The 17,282-nt window shown below is 40.9% G+C and overlaps 1 protein-coding gene across 2 annotated transcripts in view; it reads left to right on the top strand.

The window, feature by feature from the left end:
- LOC122558376 (nucleotide-binding oligomerization domain-containing protein 1-like) overlaps window positions 1–13,037 on the top strand; it is a 44,007-nt gene extending 30,970 nt beyond the window's left edge. The window contains exons 9-14 of one of the 2 annotated variants that reach the window (XM_043706882.2): window positions 3,963–4,046; window positions 4,179–4,262; window positions 5,566–5,649; window positions 6,596–6,679; window positions 8,742–8,848; window positions 11,745–13,037. In XM_043706882.2, the coding sequence (XP_043562817.2) occupies window positions 3,963–4,046; window positions 4,179–4,262; window positions 5,566–5,649; window positions 6,596–6,679; window positions 8,742–8,826 (421 nt within the window). In that variant the 3' untranslated portion in view covers window positions 8,827–8,848; window positions 11,745–13,037. Of the gene's footprint in view, window positions 1–3,962; window positions 4,047–4,178; window positions 4,263–5,565; window positions 5,650–6,595; window positions 6,680–8,741; window positions 8,849–11,668 lie in introns of both variants that reach the window. The other variant, XM_043706881.2, reaches the window with a different exon arrangement.
- Window positions 13,038–17,282: the final 4,245 nt, after the last annotated feature.

Genomic DNA, 17,282 nt, shown 5'->3' with positions numbered 1-17,282 from the left:
TTTTCAGTGATTATTATATCACATATGTAGGTATTTTGCAATGCTAACTTTTCCAAACGAGATTTCTTACAGTAACATCAGCATTCACTGTTTAAAACAAAATCTTTAAACAAATGTTAAACAAATCAGTGAATACGTCAGGATAGTAATCTTAAAGCATGATGGATTCCACGCGATCATTTGTGTTAGGGGGACTCTCTAGTCCGAGGTACAAACAGACGTTTCTGTGGCCAGCAGCAAAAAATCTGAATGGTGTGTTACTTCCCTGGTGCCATGATCAAGGATGTCTCAGAGAGGGCGCAGAATGTTCTCACAGGGGAGAGGGGCCAGCAGGAGGTCATTGTACACATTGGAACCAACAATGTTGGAAGGGAAAGGATTGAGACTCTGAAGAGAGATTACAGAGAGTTAGACAGAAATTTAAAAAGGAGGTCCTTGAGAGTAGTAATATCTGGATTACTCCCGGTGCTACGAGCTAGTGAGGGCAGGAATAGAAGGATAGAGCAGCTGAATGCATGGCTGAGGAGCTGATGTATGGGAGAAGGATTCACATTTTTGGATTATTGGAAGTTCTTTTGGGGTAGAAGTGACCTGTGTAAGAAGGACGCATTGCACATAAATTGGAAGGGGACTAATATACTTGCAGGGAGATTTGCTAGAGCTGCTCAGGAGGATTTAAACGAGTAAGGTTGGGGGGATGGGACCCAAGAAGGTAGTGAGGAAAGAGATCAATCTGAGATTGGTACAGTTGAGAACAAAGGCGAGTCAAACTGTCAGGGCAGGCAGGGACAAAACAGAGAACAAGGTAGGACTGATAAATTAAACTGCACTTATTTCAATGCCAGAGGCTTAACAGGGAAGGCAGATGAACTCAGGGCATGGTTAGGAACATGTGGCTGGGATATTGTAGCAATTACAGAAACATGGCTCAGGGATGGACAGGACTGGCAGCTTAATGTCCCAGGATATAAATTGCTACAGGAAGGACAGAAAGGGAGGCAAGAGAGGAGGGAGGGGAGTGGCGTTTTTGATATGGGATAGCATTGCAGCTGTACTGAGGGAGGATATTCCTGGAAATACATCCAGAGAAGTTATTTAGGTTGAACTGAGAAATAAAAAAGGGATGATCACCTTATTGGGCTTGTATTATTGACCCCCTAATAGTCAGAGGGAAATTGAGAAACAAGTTTGTAAGGAGATCTCAATTATCTGTAAGAATAATAGGGTGGTTCTGGTAGGTGATTTTAACTTTCCAAACATAGACTGTGACTGCCATAGTGTTAAGGGTTTAGATGGAGAGGAATTTGTTAAGTGTGTACAAGAAAAGTTGAAGTTCTAAATTGGAGAAAGGCCAGCGTTGATGGTATTAGGCAAGACCTTTCAAAAGCTGATTGGGCGCAGATGTTCACAGGTAAACGGACAGCTGGTAAATGGGAAGCCTTCAGAAACAAGATAATGAGAGTCCAGAGAAAGTATATTCCTGTTAGGGTGAAAGGAAAGGCTGATAGGTAGAGGGAATGTTGGATGACTAAAGAAATTGAGGTTTTGGTTAAGAAAAAGAAGGAAGCATACGTCAGGTATAGATAGGATAGATCGAGTGAATCCTTAGAAGAGTAGAAAAGGCAGTAGGAGTATACTTAAGAGAGAAATCAGGAGGACAAAAAGGGGACATGAGGTAACTTTGGCAAAAAGAGTTAAGGAGAATCCAAAGGGTTTTTACAAATACATTAAGGACAAAAGGGTAACTAGGGAAAGAATAGGGCCTCTCAAAGATCAGTAAGGCAGCCTTTGTGTGGAGGAGGTGGTGGAGATACTTAGCGAGTATTTTGCATTAGTATTTACTGTGGAGAAGGACAAGGAAGATATAGAATGTGGGGAAATAGATTGTGACATCTTGAAAAGTGTCCATATTACAGAGGAGGAAGTGATGGATATCTAGAAACATGTAAAAGTGGATAAATCCCCAGGACCTGATCATGTGTACCCTAGAACTCTGTAGGAAGCTGGAGAAGTGATTGCTGGACTTCTTGCTGAGATATTTGTATCATCGATAGTCACAGGTGAGGTGCCGGAAGACTGGAGATTGGCTAACATGGTGCCACTGTTTAAGAAAGGTGGTAAGGACAAGCCAGGGAACTATAGACCAGTGAGCCTGACCTCAGTGGCGGGCAAGTTGTTGGAGGGAATCCTGAGGGACAGGACGTACACGTATTTGGAAAGGTAATTAGGGATAGTCAACATGGCTTTGTGCGTGGGAAATCATGTTTCATAAACTTGATTGAGTTTTTTGAAGAAGTAGCAAAGAGAATTGACGAGGGGGCAGAGCGGTAGGTGTGATCTATTTGGACTTCAGTAAGGCATTCGACAAGGCTCCCCATAGGAGATTGGTTAGAAAGGTTAGACCTCATGGAATACATGGAGAACTAGTCATTTGGATACAGAACTGGCTCAAAGGTAGAAGACAGAAGGTGGTGGTAGAGGGTTGTTTTTCAGACTGGAGGCCTGTGACCAGTGGAGTGCCACAAGGATCGGTGCTGGGTCCACTACTTTTCATCATATATATAAATGATTTGGATGTGAGCATAAGAGGTATAGTTAGTAAGTTTGCAGATGACACCAAAATTGGAGGTGTAGTGGACAGCGAAGAAGGTTACCTCAGATTACAACGGGATCTTGACCACATGGGCCAATGGGCTGTGAAATGGCAGATGGAGTTTAATTTAGATAAATGTGAGGTGCTGCATTTTGGGAAAGCAAATCTTAGCAGAACCTAGACACTTAATGTTAAGATCCTTGGGAGTGTTACTGAACAAAGAGACCTAGGAGTAGAGGTTCATTGCTCCTTGAAAGTGGAGTTGCAGGTAGATAGGATAGTGAAGAAGGCGTTTGGTATGCTTTCCTTTATTGGTCAGAGTATTGAGTACAGGAGTTGGGAGGTCATGTTGCAGCTGTACAGGACATTGGTTAGGCCACTGTTGGAATGTTGCATGCAATTCTGGTCTCCTTCCTATCGGAAAGATGTTGTGAAACTTGAAAGGGTTCAGAAAAGATTTACAATTGTGTTGCCAGTGTTGGAGGATTTGAGCTATAGGGAGAGACTGAACAGGCTGGGGCTGTTTTCCCTGGAGCATCGGAGGATGGGTGACCTTATAGAGGTTTATGAAATCATGAGGGGCATGGATATGATAAATAGACAAAGTCTTTTCCCTGAGGTAGGGGAGTCCAGAACTAGCGGGCATAGGTTTAGGGTGAGAGGGGAAAGATATAAAAGAGACCTAAAGGGCAATGTTTTCACGCAGAGGGTGGTATGTGTATGGAATGAGCTGCCAGAGGAAGTGGTGGAGGCTGGTACAATTGCAACATTTAAAAGACATCTGGATGGGTATATGAATAGCAGGGTTTTGGAGGGATATGGGCCAGGTGCTGGCAGATAGGACTAGATTGGATTGGGATATCTGGTTGGCATGGATGAGTTGGAACGAAGCTGTACATCTCTATGACTATGGCTCTAATTGATTTTTATAATAGAAGACGATGACCAGTCTTGCTTATTTTTCGAATATATCATATCATTAGTTTTAGCTGGTTGTAAATAATAATCTTGATTCTCAAAATTAAGTAACTCCAAAATGTATTTACACCATTGTGTTTCTGATTCAAGTTAAAAGCAGTTTAATAAATGCAACATTAAATTAACACATGTTTAGCACATGAAAATAACTGTTTCTGATGTGTTTTGTACTGTAAGAGCTTGCATTTCTCTGTTTAACTGCAATAAATAATTTCCCTGTATGCCATGCGTCCTAAATTAATTGGGAAATTTCCAAATCAGTTATAAGTAAATCAGATGCTATCAGTGACCTGATGGACTACAGTGTCCATGGATATTTGTGTATTGCTAGCTTCAGGTCCAAGCAAATGATACAAATGTTATACTGTCTGAATATCTGGAATCTTCACAGGTTAAAGCACAACTCCATACAGGAAAAAGGAGCAGCTCAAATAGCTGATGCATTGAAAACAAACAGTAGTCTGAAAACATTGGGGTATGTATTCAACTTAGCAAAATCAAATGTTTGTCAAACTTGCAAGAGAATTTATTAACAAAATTAACTGCTGTTATGATGACTGATGGTTTTACTTTGTTTATTTTAACAAAATCTCTCTGATTTCACTAGATTAAGGGCAAATTCTGTCCGAGCTAAAGGTGCCCGTTCGATTGCTGAAGCCCTGGAGATGAACACAACGTTGCGAGTTTTCGGGTATTGTTTCCTCAAATTTTGTGTGCACTACCCGTGGATATTACTAAATTTCATGACAGCACTGTTCATGGTTCCCATTTCAAGTCCATTGTGGATCCTTATCTTGATGAAGAGGAATTCTCAATACTCTGCTTCCTGGACTGTTGACAAATTAACTTGTGTGTTTCATTATTTAATAAACCTAAGATAAAAGTAACTGTATCACCCAGGTATAATGAGAGACACAATTACATTATTAATTTATTAATATATGAACTGTTCTCTAAATGTGTTTATTTAAAAATAGGGCCTGAACCCACTGGAAGACATACTCTGTCACCACCCATTTCCTCAATACCTCAGAGGAAGTTATGTCCTTTGCTAAGTTAAAAGTACTCACTGTTAGAACAGTTGATTGGCTTTCCTTAAGCTAGGAGCTCTCACTACAATGCTGCAATGTGACTGTATATTGATAATAGGTGGTCCACAGAGTGCTGGTATATTGGCTTCCACAGGATTGACTATGGACCCCAATAGTAGCGCAAATTAGCACCCTTGTCTATAGAACTAATTGCCTGGGGCAGTAGCAAATGGCATTGGGAAATTTCCATTACAAAGGGAAAATGAGCACCAAAGTTACTGTCAACAATGGAGAAACTGTTTTCAAAAACAGCCTTACATCTGATCCATGCAAATAAAACTACCTTACAAATTAATGAGATCGTTCCCACCTGAGGAATTCTGGAGCTTTTTCTCTTTATTCATGGTCTTCATTTTGCTTGGCCAGAGAAAGGTTCCCACCATATGAGACGAGATACTTGTGGTCCTGCACTCTACAAATGAATGGTAGAGCGCTTGATGTTCCAAAGCACTGCACCATTACCCCTCAAGAATTCAACTTTCCTTTCTCTAAATCCCCATTTCCCCCTCCCTTTCTGAAAGCACAGGATGGTTCCATCATGCTATGGATGCATTTCCTCATTCATGAATCTCTAATATTCACAGCCATTATTACAACTATACCTGAAGCTGTTCTTCCCTCCTCATCAATAGGTGGCAGTGTAGAAGTCACTAGCTCAAAAACTAGAAAGCCTGGTTCAATTTCATTATCACTCTTTCACCTACAGGCTATGAACCAATGCTCCATGACCACCTCAAGTTAAATGAGCTAACTTAATATATGTTGAAGATTGAACCGAGGAGTGTAATGAGTTTCCTTTTTTTCCCAAACTGCTCAAAATATTAATGAATTGAGTTAGTTTGGTGCCAAGAGGGCTGTTCTCATTATTGAAGGGAAATTAAATATATGTGTGTCCTGTTTCAGCTTGCAATTTAACAAGATCGGGGATGAAGGTGCAATGTATATGGCAGAAGCAATGAAAAAAAATCGCAGCTTGGTTGAACTAAGGTAAGTGCTTAAATGTACACTCGCAGAAGAATGTTTTTTCCAATCCCAATCTCTCCCAGGTTCACCTATTTTCAGGTGAGCTTTTAAGTTTGCTTTTACTCACATTTTTTATTGCCTGGTGGTTTAGCACTTGTCTGTGTGCTCATGGGCTGAGCCTGGCTGATGTTTGCAGTGAGCTTTGGCTACATTGGACAGAGGCATTGGGAATGCCACCTGCGAGCTGGAAACAAGCGCAAACCATCTGTCCCATCTTTGTTGTTAAATCTGATGAATCATTTAACTGGGCAGTGGTGGACCTTTCCCAGAATCAAGGACCCAAACGGCAGATGTCCCACCCAGCAAGAACTGCTTACCCTCCAGAAGCCAGCAGTGCTAATTATTAAATGACACAAGGGAGCTAGTATCTGCTGCTTCACGTACCCACTAGGCACAGGCCAAGGCGGTGGTGGGCTGCATGGGAGAAGGATTGGCAAATAGGACAGAGATGAGTCTTTCATTGGAGTACTGAGTCGTGATGCTTGGTCCTTTGAATTAGTACAATGAGGAAGGATGGACACACACACGCATACACACCCGGTTAAGGTTCGTTCGGTGGGCTCCGAACGTGGTCAGATCTCCTTCTGCACCACTCCACCTAGCCTCACCACTGGGTGAATACCAGCGGTGGTGCTATGAGAGGCTTACGTGAGTATCAGTTTCCCAGTTAAAAGCCTCAGTTAGTGGTGGTTCAGCAAATTCCCCATCTGATTTCCTACTTAGAATTAATTTGGCTGGAGGCAGGTCATTATTCATTTTTAAGAGAATGGCTCCTTTAAAAGTGCTCTATTATTTTCTTGTTGTTATGCGTATCTGTGATTCATACATTTTCATATTTAAGGGATTTCATTGTACATATTGCTGTACTTTGTGGGTGCTCATTAATACAATGGAGAATATTTGTTTGTAGACTCGGAGACAATGGTATCAGTGAGAAAGGGAGCGATTATTTTAGAAGTGCTTTAGAAGTGAATGACACACTTGAAGAGTTGTGGTAAGAATTTTGTTTTATTGTTCATTTATTAAAATGTTCTTTCTTTGCAATTTTTTAGTTGATTACAGTCATAGATAGAAGGCTGGCATTTTCTTAGAAGATTGTATTTTGAAGCTTCTTCATCAGACTTGATGATGAAACAAAGATGTGTAGAATTGTAATCAGTGTAAATGAAAATGCAAAAGAAATATTGATCATTTAGGTGAATTGGCAAAATGGTGGCAAACGGATTTCAGTATCGTCAAATGTAAAAGAATAAAACAGAGCACTGTCTAACCTGTGAAAAGCTAAAAACTCTCGGACATCCAAAGAGACCTGATGAAATGGGGTGCAGAATGTAGAGATATAACCCGTTTCAGAAAATAGCTAAAAGAGTTAATACGGTCTTATTTCTACTGGAACAGAGTGCAAGAGGGTGAAAGATAGCTATACATATCCTGGTTAGACCACACCTAGACTACTGTGACCAGTTCTGAGCAACACACCCTAGGTGGATATATGGTATTGGTCTTGGTTCAGTGCATTATAGCTGTATCTGAATAATACCTGGACATCAAGAGTAAATTTTTGGTGAAGTGACATAAATTTATGTTGTATTCCCTAGAATTTGGAATATTTAAGAGTGATTTGACTGAAGTTTTCAAGGTATTAAGAAAAACTGGTAAAATAGATTGGGAGAAAGTATCTTCACTAGCTATGTTGTATTCATCTAGGACCATAGTAAAAAAAAAGGTAGGCACAATTTTTCAGGAGTGAAATTAGGAAACATTTCTTCATGAAAAAGGTGCTAGAGGTTTCACCCTCTCTTTCTTTCACAAAAAGTAATCGATACTGGATTAAATGTTAATTTCAAAACTGAGAGTAATCAATTTTCATTCACCAAAGAATATGGAATGCAGGCAGGTAAATATAGTTAGTTCACAGATCGATCCTAAGTTCAGTGAATGGTGATATAATCTCAGTGGACTAAATGTCAACTCCTATGCTAACGTTTCTGTTTATCGGTGTGTCTATGCTGTGATCCCACTGGAAAGCGAGGCAAAAATAACAGACAAATTTTAAAATTTGATCTTTGTTTTATTAAGAATGAGATTCACATTGTGATAAGGAATTAAAGTTCCTTTTTAAAATGCTACTGAGTTAAAAGAGAAGTGTAAGATATAATTGGTATGTTTATTTTACTTAACTGGCAAATAACTTAATATTTATAATTAGTTCTAGTTAAAAATAAATAAAAGTTAATTTCAGTCTGTGTTGAAAAAACCACATTGCAATAACGCAGTGTTGAACAGAACTGCTCACGTTCGGTATTGAAGTGAATGTAACGCCAGATAGATATCATAGAATATGAGTTTCTGTTTGGGGCTGTTGATCATGTCCAAACAGGGAGCCCTGGCTTACAGATAAGAACAGGAGTGCCAGATGTCTTGTTCACTCTGAGCTGGCTCTGAGGAAGCTGGATCAGTGACAAGAACTTTCTACATGTAACTAAAGTGTGAATGGTGATGGAAGATCAGCATCTGCGGAATTATTTCAGGTATCAACAGGAGGACACATTTATTCTTTGAAATAGTTAGTTCAGAATCGCCTCAAAACATCCACTATATAATAATTATACTGACATATTTACACAGTCTCTCATGACTTTTTTGCAGCGTCAGAAGAAATCATGTATCATTTATAGTGTTTGTTGTAACAAGTTAAAAGATGTTACAGTTGCCACTTGGAATGGAAGTAGTTTTCTTTTTAAAAATACATGCTCTGGTCACATTTAAAGCAGAGTTTTCTGTGGCTGCACTTAAGCCAAAAAGAAAATTGGGTGTGCACTATTTTATACACGAGATTTCCCACTTCATTTGCTTTTCTATATTGCATCCAAGAACAAAATAAAAAAAAGGTACATAATTCCTCCCTGTGGATGAAGAAAGAACTACAGAGAAAACACAGCCTTTACAAAATGGTCTTTCATTTCATTATCCTGGTGTTCAGCCCTTTTACTCATTGAAGAACTGAAGACTTTTGATCCTTACTTTTAGAATCATTAGATGTCTTTCTCTTTTAGGATTCTGGTGAATAACATCTCAAATGATGGAAAGGAAAGACTGAAAAATGCCAATCATAAAAACCCAAATATTCGACTGAATTAATTTGGGAGAATTAAATGCATAGGTATGTACCTTGTACAGGTGTGCAGCTAAAGGTAAAACTTTCTTCTGTGTGTTTATATTATCAGTACAAAAGTAATGTGCTTGGTGAGTAAAGCTCATCAGCCCTGAAAAACATGATTCTTCTTTTTGTGTCCTTGTCAGGATTATAGAAGCAACATGAAAAGGAATTTTATCAGGTCTTTGGGTATAGGATTGGATACAAGGGATTAACATTTGACTGGACAATCTCAGTACCTCCCACCCTGTCCAGAGGCACGTTCAAAGTGCTGATGGTAACCTAGCAGGCAGTAGTGAAAGCCAATTGATGTTGTTAAGCAATTGGCAATGATTTTCCAAGGGTAATGGAATCTTTCAGGTTGTACATGGAACCCTGTTTTCAGCTTGTCGGTTGTTCTCAGGGACCACTAGCCACCTTTCCAATTCTACGATCAAACTCACCCTTCCACCTGCCATCCTGACAACAATGCTGGGGCACCCTCTGAACTGAATACTTCTAGAAATTGCCAGCAGTCCCTGCTGGTAAGAAACATAAGGTCAGGGTTACGTTAATGCGTGTGTACCTTAAGATATTATATGATGTCATAATATGTGACGTTCCAAAATAAAGGTGTCCACCTAACCTCTAAAAGACCCTTGGTGCATTGACATCAGTGTAGTGTGTTCAGTCAATCAGCTATGCATATGTAAGGTACATAATATCATTAAGCACAACACTCAGACTATGTTTAAATATGTGATATGCTAACAATCTAAACAGTTAATATTGTTGATAATTTTCAGGACACCTATCTTATCTAGAGTCTCTCTCTTTTAAATAGGATTATCACAGATAATCCACTTTTAAAAAATTGGTCTTCTACAGTGCTGCAGCATAGCTGAAATCTACTAAAATAATATTCAGGCTAAGTACAAACAAAAAGGGGGAAATGGCAGTTTTCTATGCTAATGAAGACATACCTGTGCCCAGACATCAGTCTGTTCTGCCAACTTGCTTTTTGGCATACAAAACACAAACAAGAATGACCTCATGGCTCTTTCTTTGTGGAAAACCCACCTAAAGATACAAGTCTGATAGTTTGAAAGCAGCAAGGAAAAAAGAAACCAATGCTAAAATAAAAACAGAAAAAAATATCTATGTTGCAATATGGACTCTTATACTGACAATTTTAAAGAGGACAGTAAAGATGGGAATCTATGCATGGATTAGCGCACCATTAACATTCCATCAGAATTTTAGTTATTTAAAGAAAGAATCAATCTTTACTTTCTAGACCAACAAATAATTGGTAAAGAACAATAGTCAAACTTTTTATTACTTTGTGAGAAATAGAAACATCCCCTAAGTGTTGAATTGGGAGCCATTTTGTGCTGTGAGACCATCTCCACTTGTGGATTGAAACTGTGGAGATGCAAATTGGACAGATGTATGTCTCTTTTCTGATTGACAGTGAGCACTGGGGTACAGCTATCCAGCAGCAATGTTTTATACCCAGAGATCCTTAGAAGAGCACAGTGACTTCGTAGTGTCCTAGTAACCAGCCAAATGCCGTGAATGTTCAAAATTTAGGTCTTGGTGCTCATTTTGAACAGGGCTGCAAAATGATTGTCAGCTGCACACTTTATGCATGTCTATCTGTTCTGGAACTTTAATGGCTAATTTAGGACTTTTACATGGATTGCAGGGTAACCACAAAAACAGGGGAGGAATTTTTCTTTTGGGATTTTAATTTCTGTAAAACTAGGTGAAGCAGACGTTGTCCTGTTCACAGAGAAATTCTCCAGGCGGGTGCTGCTTCAGATTCAATAGGCCTTTCCATGCCTTGTGTCTGCAATATCCTCTCGCAAACCTCCAGGGCCAAGCTAACTAAAATTTCAAACCCTCCAACCCATAAGCTGCATGAGCTACCCAATTACTGTCTACGGTTTGCTGCTGATGCCCCAGGGTCAGTTTTGATCAATTTTCATTGTGTGTGATTTCTCTGCCAGTTTCAAATGGAAGCTGACATTGAGCAATTTAGTCATACTGAGGTAGAATTCTTGTGCGGATTGTGTTTCAACTTAGCAAAGAATGGCACAAACTATGAAATATTACATGTATACATGTACGATATATTTCAAGGTCTGCTTATGCCCGAAACATCGATTCTCCTACTCCTTGGATGCTGCCTGACCTGCTGTACTTTTCCAGCAACACATTTTTCAGTTATCAAAGATGTGCAAATATTTGAGTGAAATATACAATCCAGTTACTAGATCTGATTCTTGTATTTCTATAAATATGACTTGGAGCTTAAAAGGAAGATCATTCTCCAACATTGATTCAGGCCAGAGCATATGATTAGTTAGGTAGCCTAATAGATGTATGCATTCAAACAATGATGCAGCCTGGCTGTGCTACAGGAATGTATGCAGGAAGCTTCACATGTAGGCTCTGTTTGGGTCACTCTAGTGGGTGAACAACAAAACCACTGTTATTCTATCATGTATTGATAGGCAGTGTTCATTGTTGTAGAGTAGTGACCTTTGTTCTAAGATAGAAAGTGCTGGAAAATCTGTGTAGGTCTGGGAGCATCTGTGGATCCAGCAATACAGTTAATGCTTTGGATCCTGTCCAACACTTCTTCTGAGGAAAAGTGCATTCAGACTCAAAAGGTTAGCTCTGTTTCTATCTCCATAGATGCTACCAATCCCGCTAAGTTTCTGCAGTGCTTTGTGTTTTTATTTCAAATTTCTATCATCCTCAATATCTTGTTTTTGTTTTAGTGGTATGTGTTCCTTCCATTCCTGAAACTTTTAATCTTTTGCCTTAAATCATGTTCAGGAGCTATATGACAAGAAAATGTATTTCATTAAGACACAAGCTGTTATTGAATTCAGCATTCGTCTGGCATGAACAGGTTCAGGGACAAACTCTGCTCGACTGTTCCAGGATCAACGAGTTTACACCATGGGAAGTGTTCCTGACTCCAGAAAAAAAAAGATGGCTATCCAGAAAGCAACATTGACAAACTGAAAACCTTCGTTGACACGGAGGAAGTTCCATGATATGATTCGTCTTTAAGAAAGTGCAATCACTTTTGAAAATGAATTGCCTAAAACACAGTGGCTCATAAAAGAGGACTGTGTTGTTGATGTCTTGGTTTGTTGATGCCAGCTTAAGGTATACATCTGAAAGTATCCATAGTAAACACCCAGCCGAGGCAGCACCCTTCAGTTGAAGTATCTTGGGGTGAAATGTATGCTTTGTTTCTTACATATCTTTTTCTAAATAAAGTATGCTCTTTGGATATGACACATTCCATGCTTCATCCCACTTTGGAGGATGTTTATGTGAACTACGTATTGCGGGGCTACACAAACCTATGGGCCAGACAAGTTTACTTCACTGAACAAGATTAATGAATGCTAGTCTTACAATAGCAAGGACAATATCTTCCATTCTGTTAAATGTTATTGCTTATAACATGGGTTTAATAGAATATGAAATGTATAAATACTATATTTTTTTAAAATGTACAATTTTATTTTGATTTGAAGTATTTGATTAAAGTATTTTGTTTTTTCTTGATGAGTTTCAGAACTTTGACTAGCGCTATTCACTTAAGAAATTCCAAAGCACTTATACCACATTCCTCTCTGCACTTTTCCAGCGCAAATGTTAAGCTGTCAGTATTAGAACAATGCAGAAAATAACTTAAAATAAGTACCTTGTATGTTTTTTTCTAACAGCAACAATGCAATTTAAATCCTGTACATTTCTAATTGATATGAATTCAGAAGTTCAAAGGATGCTTCCGTGGTATCCACACTGTTTTACTGATTGGAGCAAATCAGAAAGCCCCAGTGCAGAGCACATGCTCTCAAGTAGCAACTGAACACGTGTATTTCCTGCTCCTTAGTATTCAGTTGAAAAGGAAATCTACCCAATTTGCTATGCCTGGTCTTTATACAGTGAGAATCCTGCAATTAACAGACTTTACAGAAACTAGAACCTGAGCCAGGACCTTATTGTTCTGTCCTGGCCACTTTGTACAACAGTATAAGAAGCAAATCTCTGCCAGGGAATTCTGCATTGACAATCACATGATATAAGGACTGCAAGAGTGTTTCAGTTATATTCAACAATGTTGTACAACAATGATATTGTATCCAAGTTGTGTTCTGTGATCCAAAATAAATGCAATTATTTTGACAATCTGGTAAAATGTCACTATTCTGCAAGGACAGAGCAATTGATCATTATTGGGATGTAAATCTTCTCATCTAAACCATGCCCTTTGAAGAGTGCATACCCAGTTTAACTGAGTGAAATTGGAGAGTGGGTCTCGTGGTACATTCTGCTCCTGAAGTTATTAATATGTGCCAAGAAATTCTTGTTTGAGGCAACACGTAGAATACTGTAGTCCAGAAATGGTCAAGTCTGTCAATGTTTTACCCGGATAATCCATCTCATTTCATTCCCTCTCCTTAATCCCTCTTCCTTCTTTTTCTTCTTCATAATTTTGACGTTTAAAATTTTTTTAATCACTAATCAAAGAAGTCAGCAATGGTGTTAGTTGGAACTATTTTACAGCCGAGTAGAACCCTACCTTTTGCCTGAAAATGAGAAACAATTCTGCTTTTCAGATTTTTGGGGCCTAAAGATTTTGCTGAGTTCACAACTAAATATGAAAGTGATTATCACTCCTTCACACTGCCACTGAGAGCTGTGGAGAGAGCATTAGCACCAGATGATGTTTACTGCCAAGTATTTGACATTAAAAACTTCTGTGCATTTGAATTTCAGGATAACTATTAACATAGGGAAACTTCTATTTCTGCTTAGTTATTGATCATAATCCAATTTTAAGGAACATAGGATAGAATATTACAATCCCCAGTGAGGTGTATTTGTAAACATGTCAGTCCTTCCAAATGCTGTACCTACATTTCCCTCCCCCAACCTGGCAAGTTAAGGGGGTAGGCAAGGCTTCAGATGGCTAGCTCTCACACCAATCGACCTCTTGTCACTTCATACCCAGCTGTAATCTTTCACCTGGTGGAAAAAGGTTGGTGATTGTTAGGAGTCCCAGCAGGAGAGATGCAGGCCGGAGACAGAATGTGGTGGCACAGAATTGTTTTTTGGACAACATTAGGCATACAATTCCAGTACCTCTCATCAATACGTCTACTCTGCCTGAGCTTTCCAGATCCAATTAATACCAGCAATGTATGCTTTGACTCCCTGTCTCACTCAGGTCATTGTAATGCTGACAATCCAGAATTCCAGAGAGTTTTGTAAACAAACCTGCGTATGTTTTAGTCAGCACTGGTAAAACTGTTGACCCTTATAGAGATTTATAAAATCATGAGGGTCACGGATGGGGTAAATAAACAAGGTCTTTTCCCTGGGGACGGGGAATCCAGAATTAGAGGTTGTAGGTTTCGGGTGAGAGAGGCAAGATTTAAAAGGGACCTAAGGGGCAACTTGTTCACGCAGAGAGTGGTACATGTATAGATTGAGCTGCCTTGGGAAGTGGTGGAGGCTGGTACAATTACAACATTTAAAAGGCACCTGGATGCGTATATGAATAGAAAGGTTTAGAGGGATATGGACCAAGTGCTGGCAAATGGGACTAGATTAGGTTTGGATGTCTGGTTGGCATGGATGTGTTGAACTGATTCCATGCTGTATATCTCTATGACTCTAGTAATCTTATTTCCACTCCACATCACAGAAGACCAATGCTTGGAAAATTCCAATTTTCTTCTCCCTGCCTTGTAGCAGTAACATCTGTCTGTTCTGTGAGAGGTGCTTAAAAACTTCAACTCAACTATAAGACCATAAGATATAGGAGCAGGAGCAGGCCATTCAGCCTATCAAGTCTGCTCTGTCAATTAATCACGGCTATGTTTCTCAACCCCATTCTTCTGCCTTGTCCCTGTAACCTTTGATCCCTTTACTAATGAAAAGCCTGGAAGAAAGTGAGGACTGCAGATGCTGGAGACCTGAGTTGAAAAATGTGGTGCTGGAAAAACACAGCATGCCAGGCAGCATCCGAGGAGCGGGAGAATCACGTTTCGGGCATAAGCCCTTCTTCAGGAATGAGGCTGTGTGCCAAGTGGGCCGAGGTAAAAGGTAGGGGGGAGGGAATTTGGGGGAGGGGCGCTAGGAATACGATAGGTGGAAGGAGGTGAGGGTAATAGGCCGGAGAGGGGGTGGAGTGGAGAGGTCGGGAAGAAGATTGCAGGTCAAGAGGGCGGTGCTGAATTCGGGGTTGGGACTGAGATAAAGTGAGGGAGGGGAAATGAGGAAGTTGGAGAAATCTACATTCATCCTGTGTGGTTGGAGGGTTCCTAGGCAGAAGATGAGGCGCTCTTCCTCCAGGCGTTGTGTGGTCAGGGTCTGGCAATGGAGGAGGCCAAGGACCTGCATGTCCTTGGCGGAGTGGGAGGGGGAGTTAAAGTGTTCAGCCACGGGGTGGTTGGGTTAGTTGGTGCGGGTGTCCCAGAGGTGTTCCCTGAAACATTCCGCAAGTAGGCGACCTGTCTCCCCAATGTAGAGGAGACCACATCGGGTGCAGCGGATGCAGTAAATGATGTGTATGGAGGTGCAGGTGAATTTGCGATGGATATGGAAGGATCCACTGGGGCCTTGGAGGGAGGTGAGGGGGGAGGTGTGGGCGCAAGTTTTGCACTTCTTGCGGTTGCAGGGGAAGGTGCCGGGAGTGGGGGTTGGGTTGGTGGGGGGTGTGGACCTGACGAGAGAGTTGCGGAGGGAGTGGTCTCTCCAGAATGCTATTAGTGTTGGGGACGGAAATATACCCCTGGTGGTGGGGTCTGTTTGGAGGTGGCGGAAATGACAGAGGATGATACGATGTGTCCGGAGGTTGGTGGGGTGGAAGGTGAGGACCAGTGGGGTTCTGTTCTGGTGGTGATTGGAGGGGCGGGGTTCAAGGCTGGAAGTGCGGGAAGTGGAGGAGATGTGGTGGAGGGCATCATCGACCACATCGAAGGGGAAATTGCGGTATTTGAAGAAGGAGGCCATTTAGGTTGTTCGGTGGTGGAACTGGTTCTCCTGCGGCGGAGGCGGAGGAATTGGGAATATGGGATGGTGTTTTTACAGGGGGCAGGGTGGGAGGAGGTGTAATCTAGATAGCTGTGGGAGTCGGTCAGTTTGTAGTAAGTAAATGTAGATTTCTCCAGCTTCCTCATTTCCCCTCCCCCCACCTTATCTCAATCCCAACCCTCGGATTCAGCACCGCTCTCTTCACCTGCAATCTTCTTCCCGACCTCTCCGCCCCCAGCCCCTCTCCGGCCTATCACCCTCACCCTCACCTCCTTCCACCTATCGTATTCCCAGCGCCCCTCCCCCAAATTCCCTCCCCCCTACCTTTCATCTCAGCCCACTTGGCACACCAGCCTCATTCCTGAAGAAGGGCTTATGCCCGAAACACCGATTCTCCCGCTCCTCGGATGCTGCCTGGCCTGCTGTGTTTTTCCAGCACCACATTTTTCAACTAATGAAAAGCCTGTCTATTTCTGTCTTAAATGACATTCAATGACTTGGCCTCTACAGCTCTCCTTGGCAATGAGTTCCACAGATTAGCCATCTAATCTGTGAAGATCATGGCTGAAGAAATTCCTCCTCATCTCAGTTCTAGAAAGTCTGAGGCTATTCCCTCAGGTCATAGTCTCTTCAACTACTGCAAACATCTCCAAATCCATTCTATCCAGTCCAGTTAGTGTTCTGTAAGTTTCAATGAGACCCTCCTTCATCCATCATTGTGGGGTGGCATGGTGGCTCAGTGGTTAGCACTGCTACTTCACAGCGCCAGGGACATGGGTTTGATTCCAGCCACGGGTGACTGTGTGAATTTTGCACATTCTCCCCCTGTCTGCGCAGGTTTCCTCTGGGTGCTTTGGTTTTCTCCCACAAACCAAAAATGTGCAGGTTAATTGAATTGGCCATGTTCAATCGCCTGTAGTGTTCAGGGATGTGTTAGTTAAGGACAAATGTAGGGGAATGGGTTTGGGTGGGATACTCTTTCGAGGGTTGGTGTGGACTTGTTGGGCCAAAGGGTCTATTTCCACACTGTAGGGATTCTATTCTAAACTCTTATCAAGTATAGACCCAGAGTCCTCAATCATCCCAATGGGTTTCCTTATGCATTTCTCTTTCATCTCAATGCTCATCACCCATGAAACCTCAAGTCTCACAGGCATTTCTCCAGACTAAGGTGTTTACCAATTCAACTTGCACTTTTCAGAGTGAAACGTTATACTTTCAATTAAGGATATATTTTAACAGATGCATTTGCAAAGTTTAGCATTCATAATAATATAGTTGTAAAAAAAATTAAAGCTGAAGGAGATAGTGATTCTTCCTATTTGTAATCAGGAATTAATAATCAATAAAGTTACTGTCTCTTTGATCTCAGGAGCTGAGAATAATG

The sequence above is a fragment of the Chiloscyllium plagiosum genome, unplaced genomic scaffold (genome assembly GCF_037043375.1).
Source record: "Chiloscyllium plagiosum isolate Xiang-an unplaced genomic scaffold, Cpla_swu_hap1 HiC_scaffold_17, whole genome shotgun sequence".
NCBI classification, from domain to species: domain Eukaryota; kingdom Metazoa; phylum Chordata; class Chondrichthyes; order Orectolobiformes; family Hemiscylliidae; genus Chiloscyllium; species Chiloscyllium plagiosum.
This window is presented reverse-complemented; position numbering and strand designations above follow the sequence as displayed.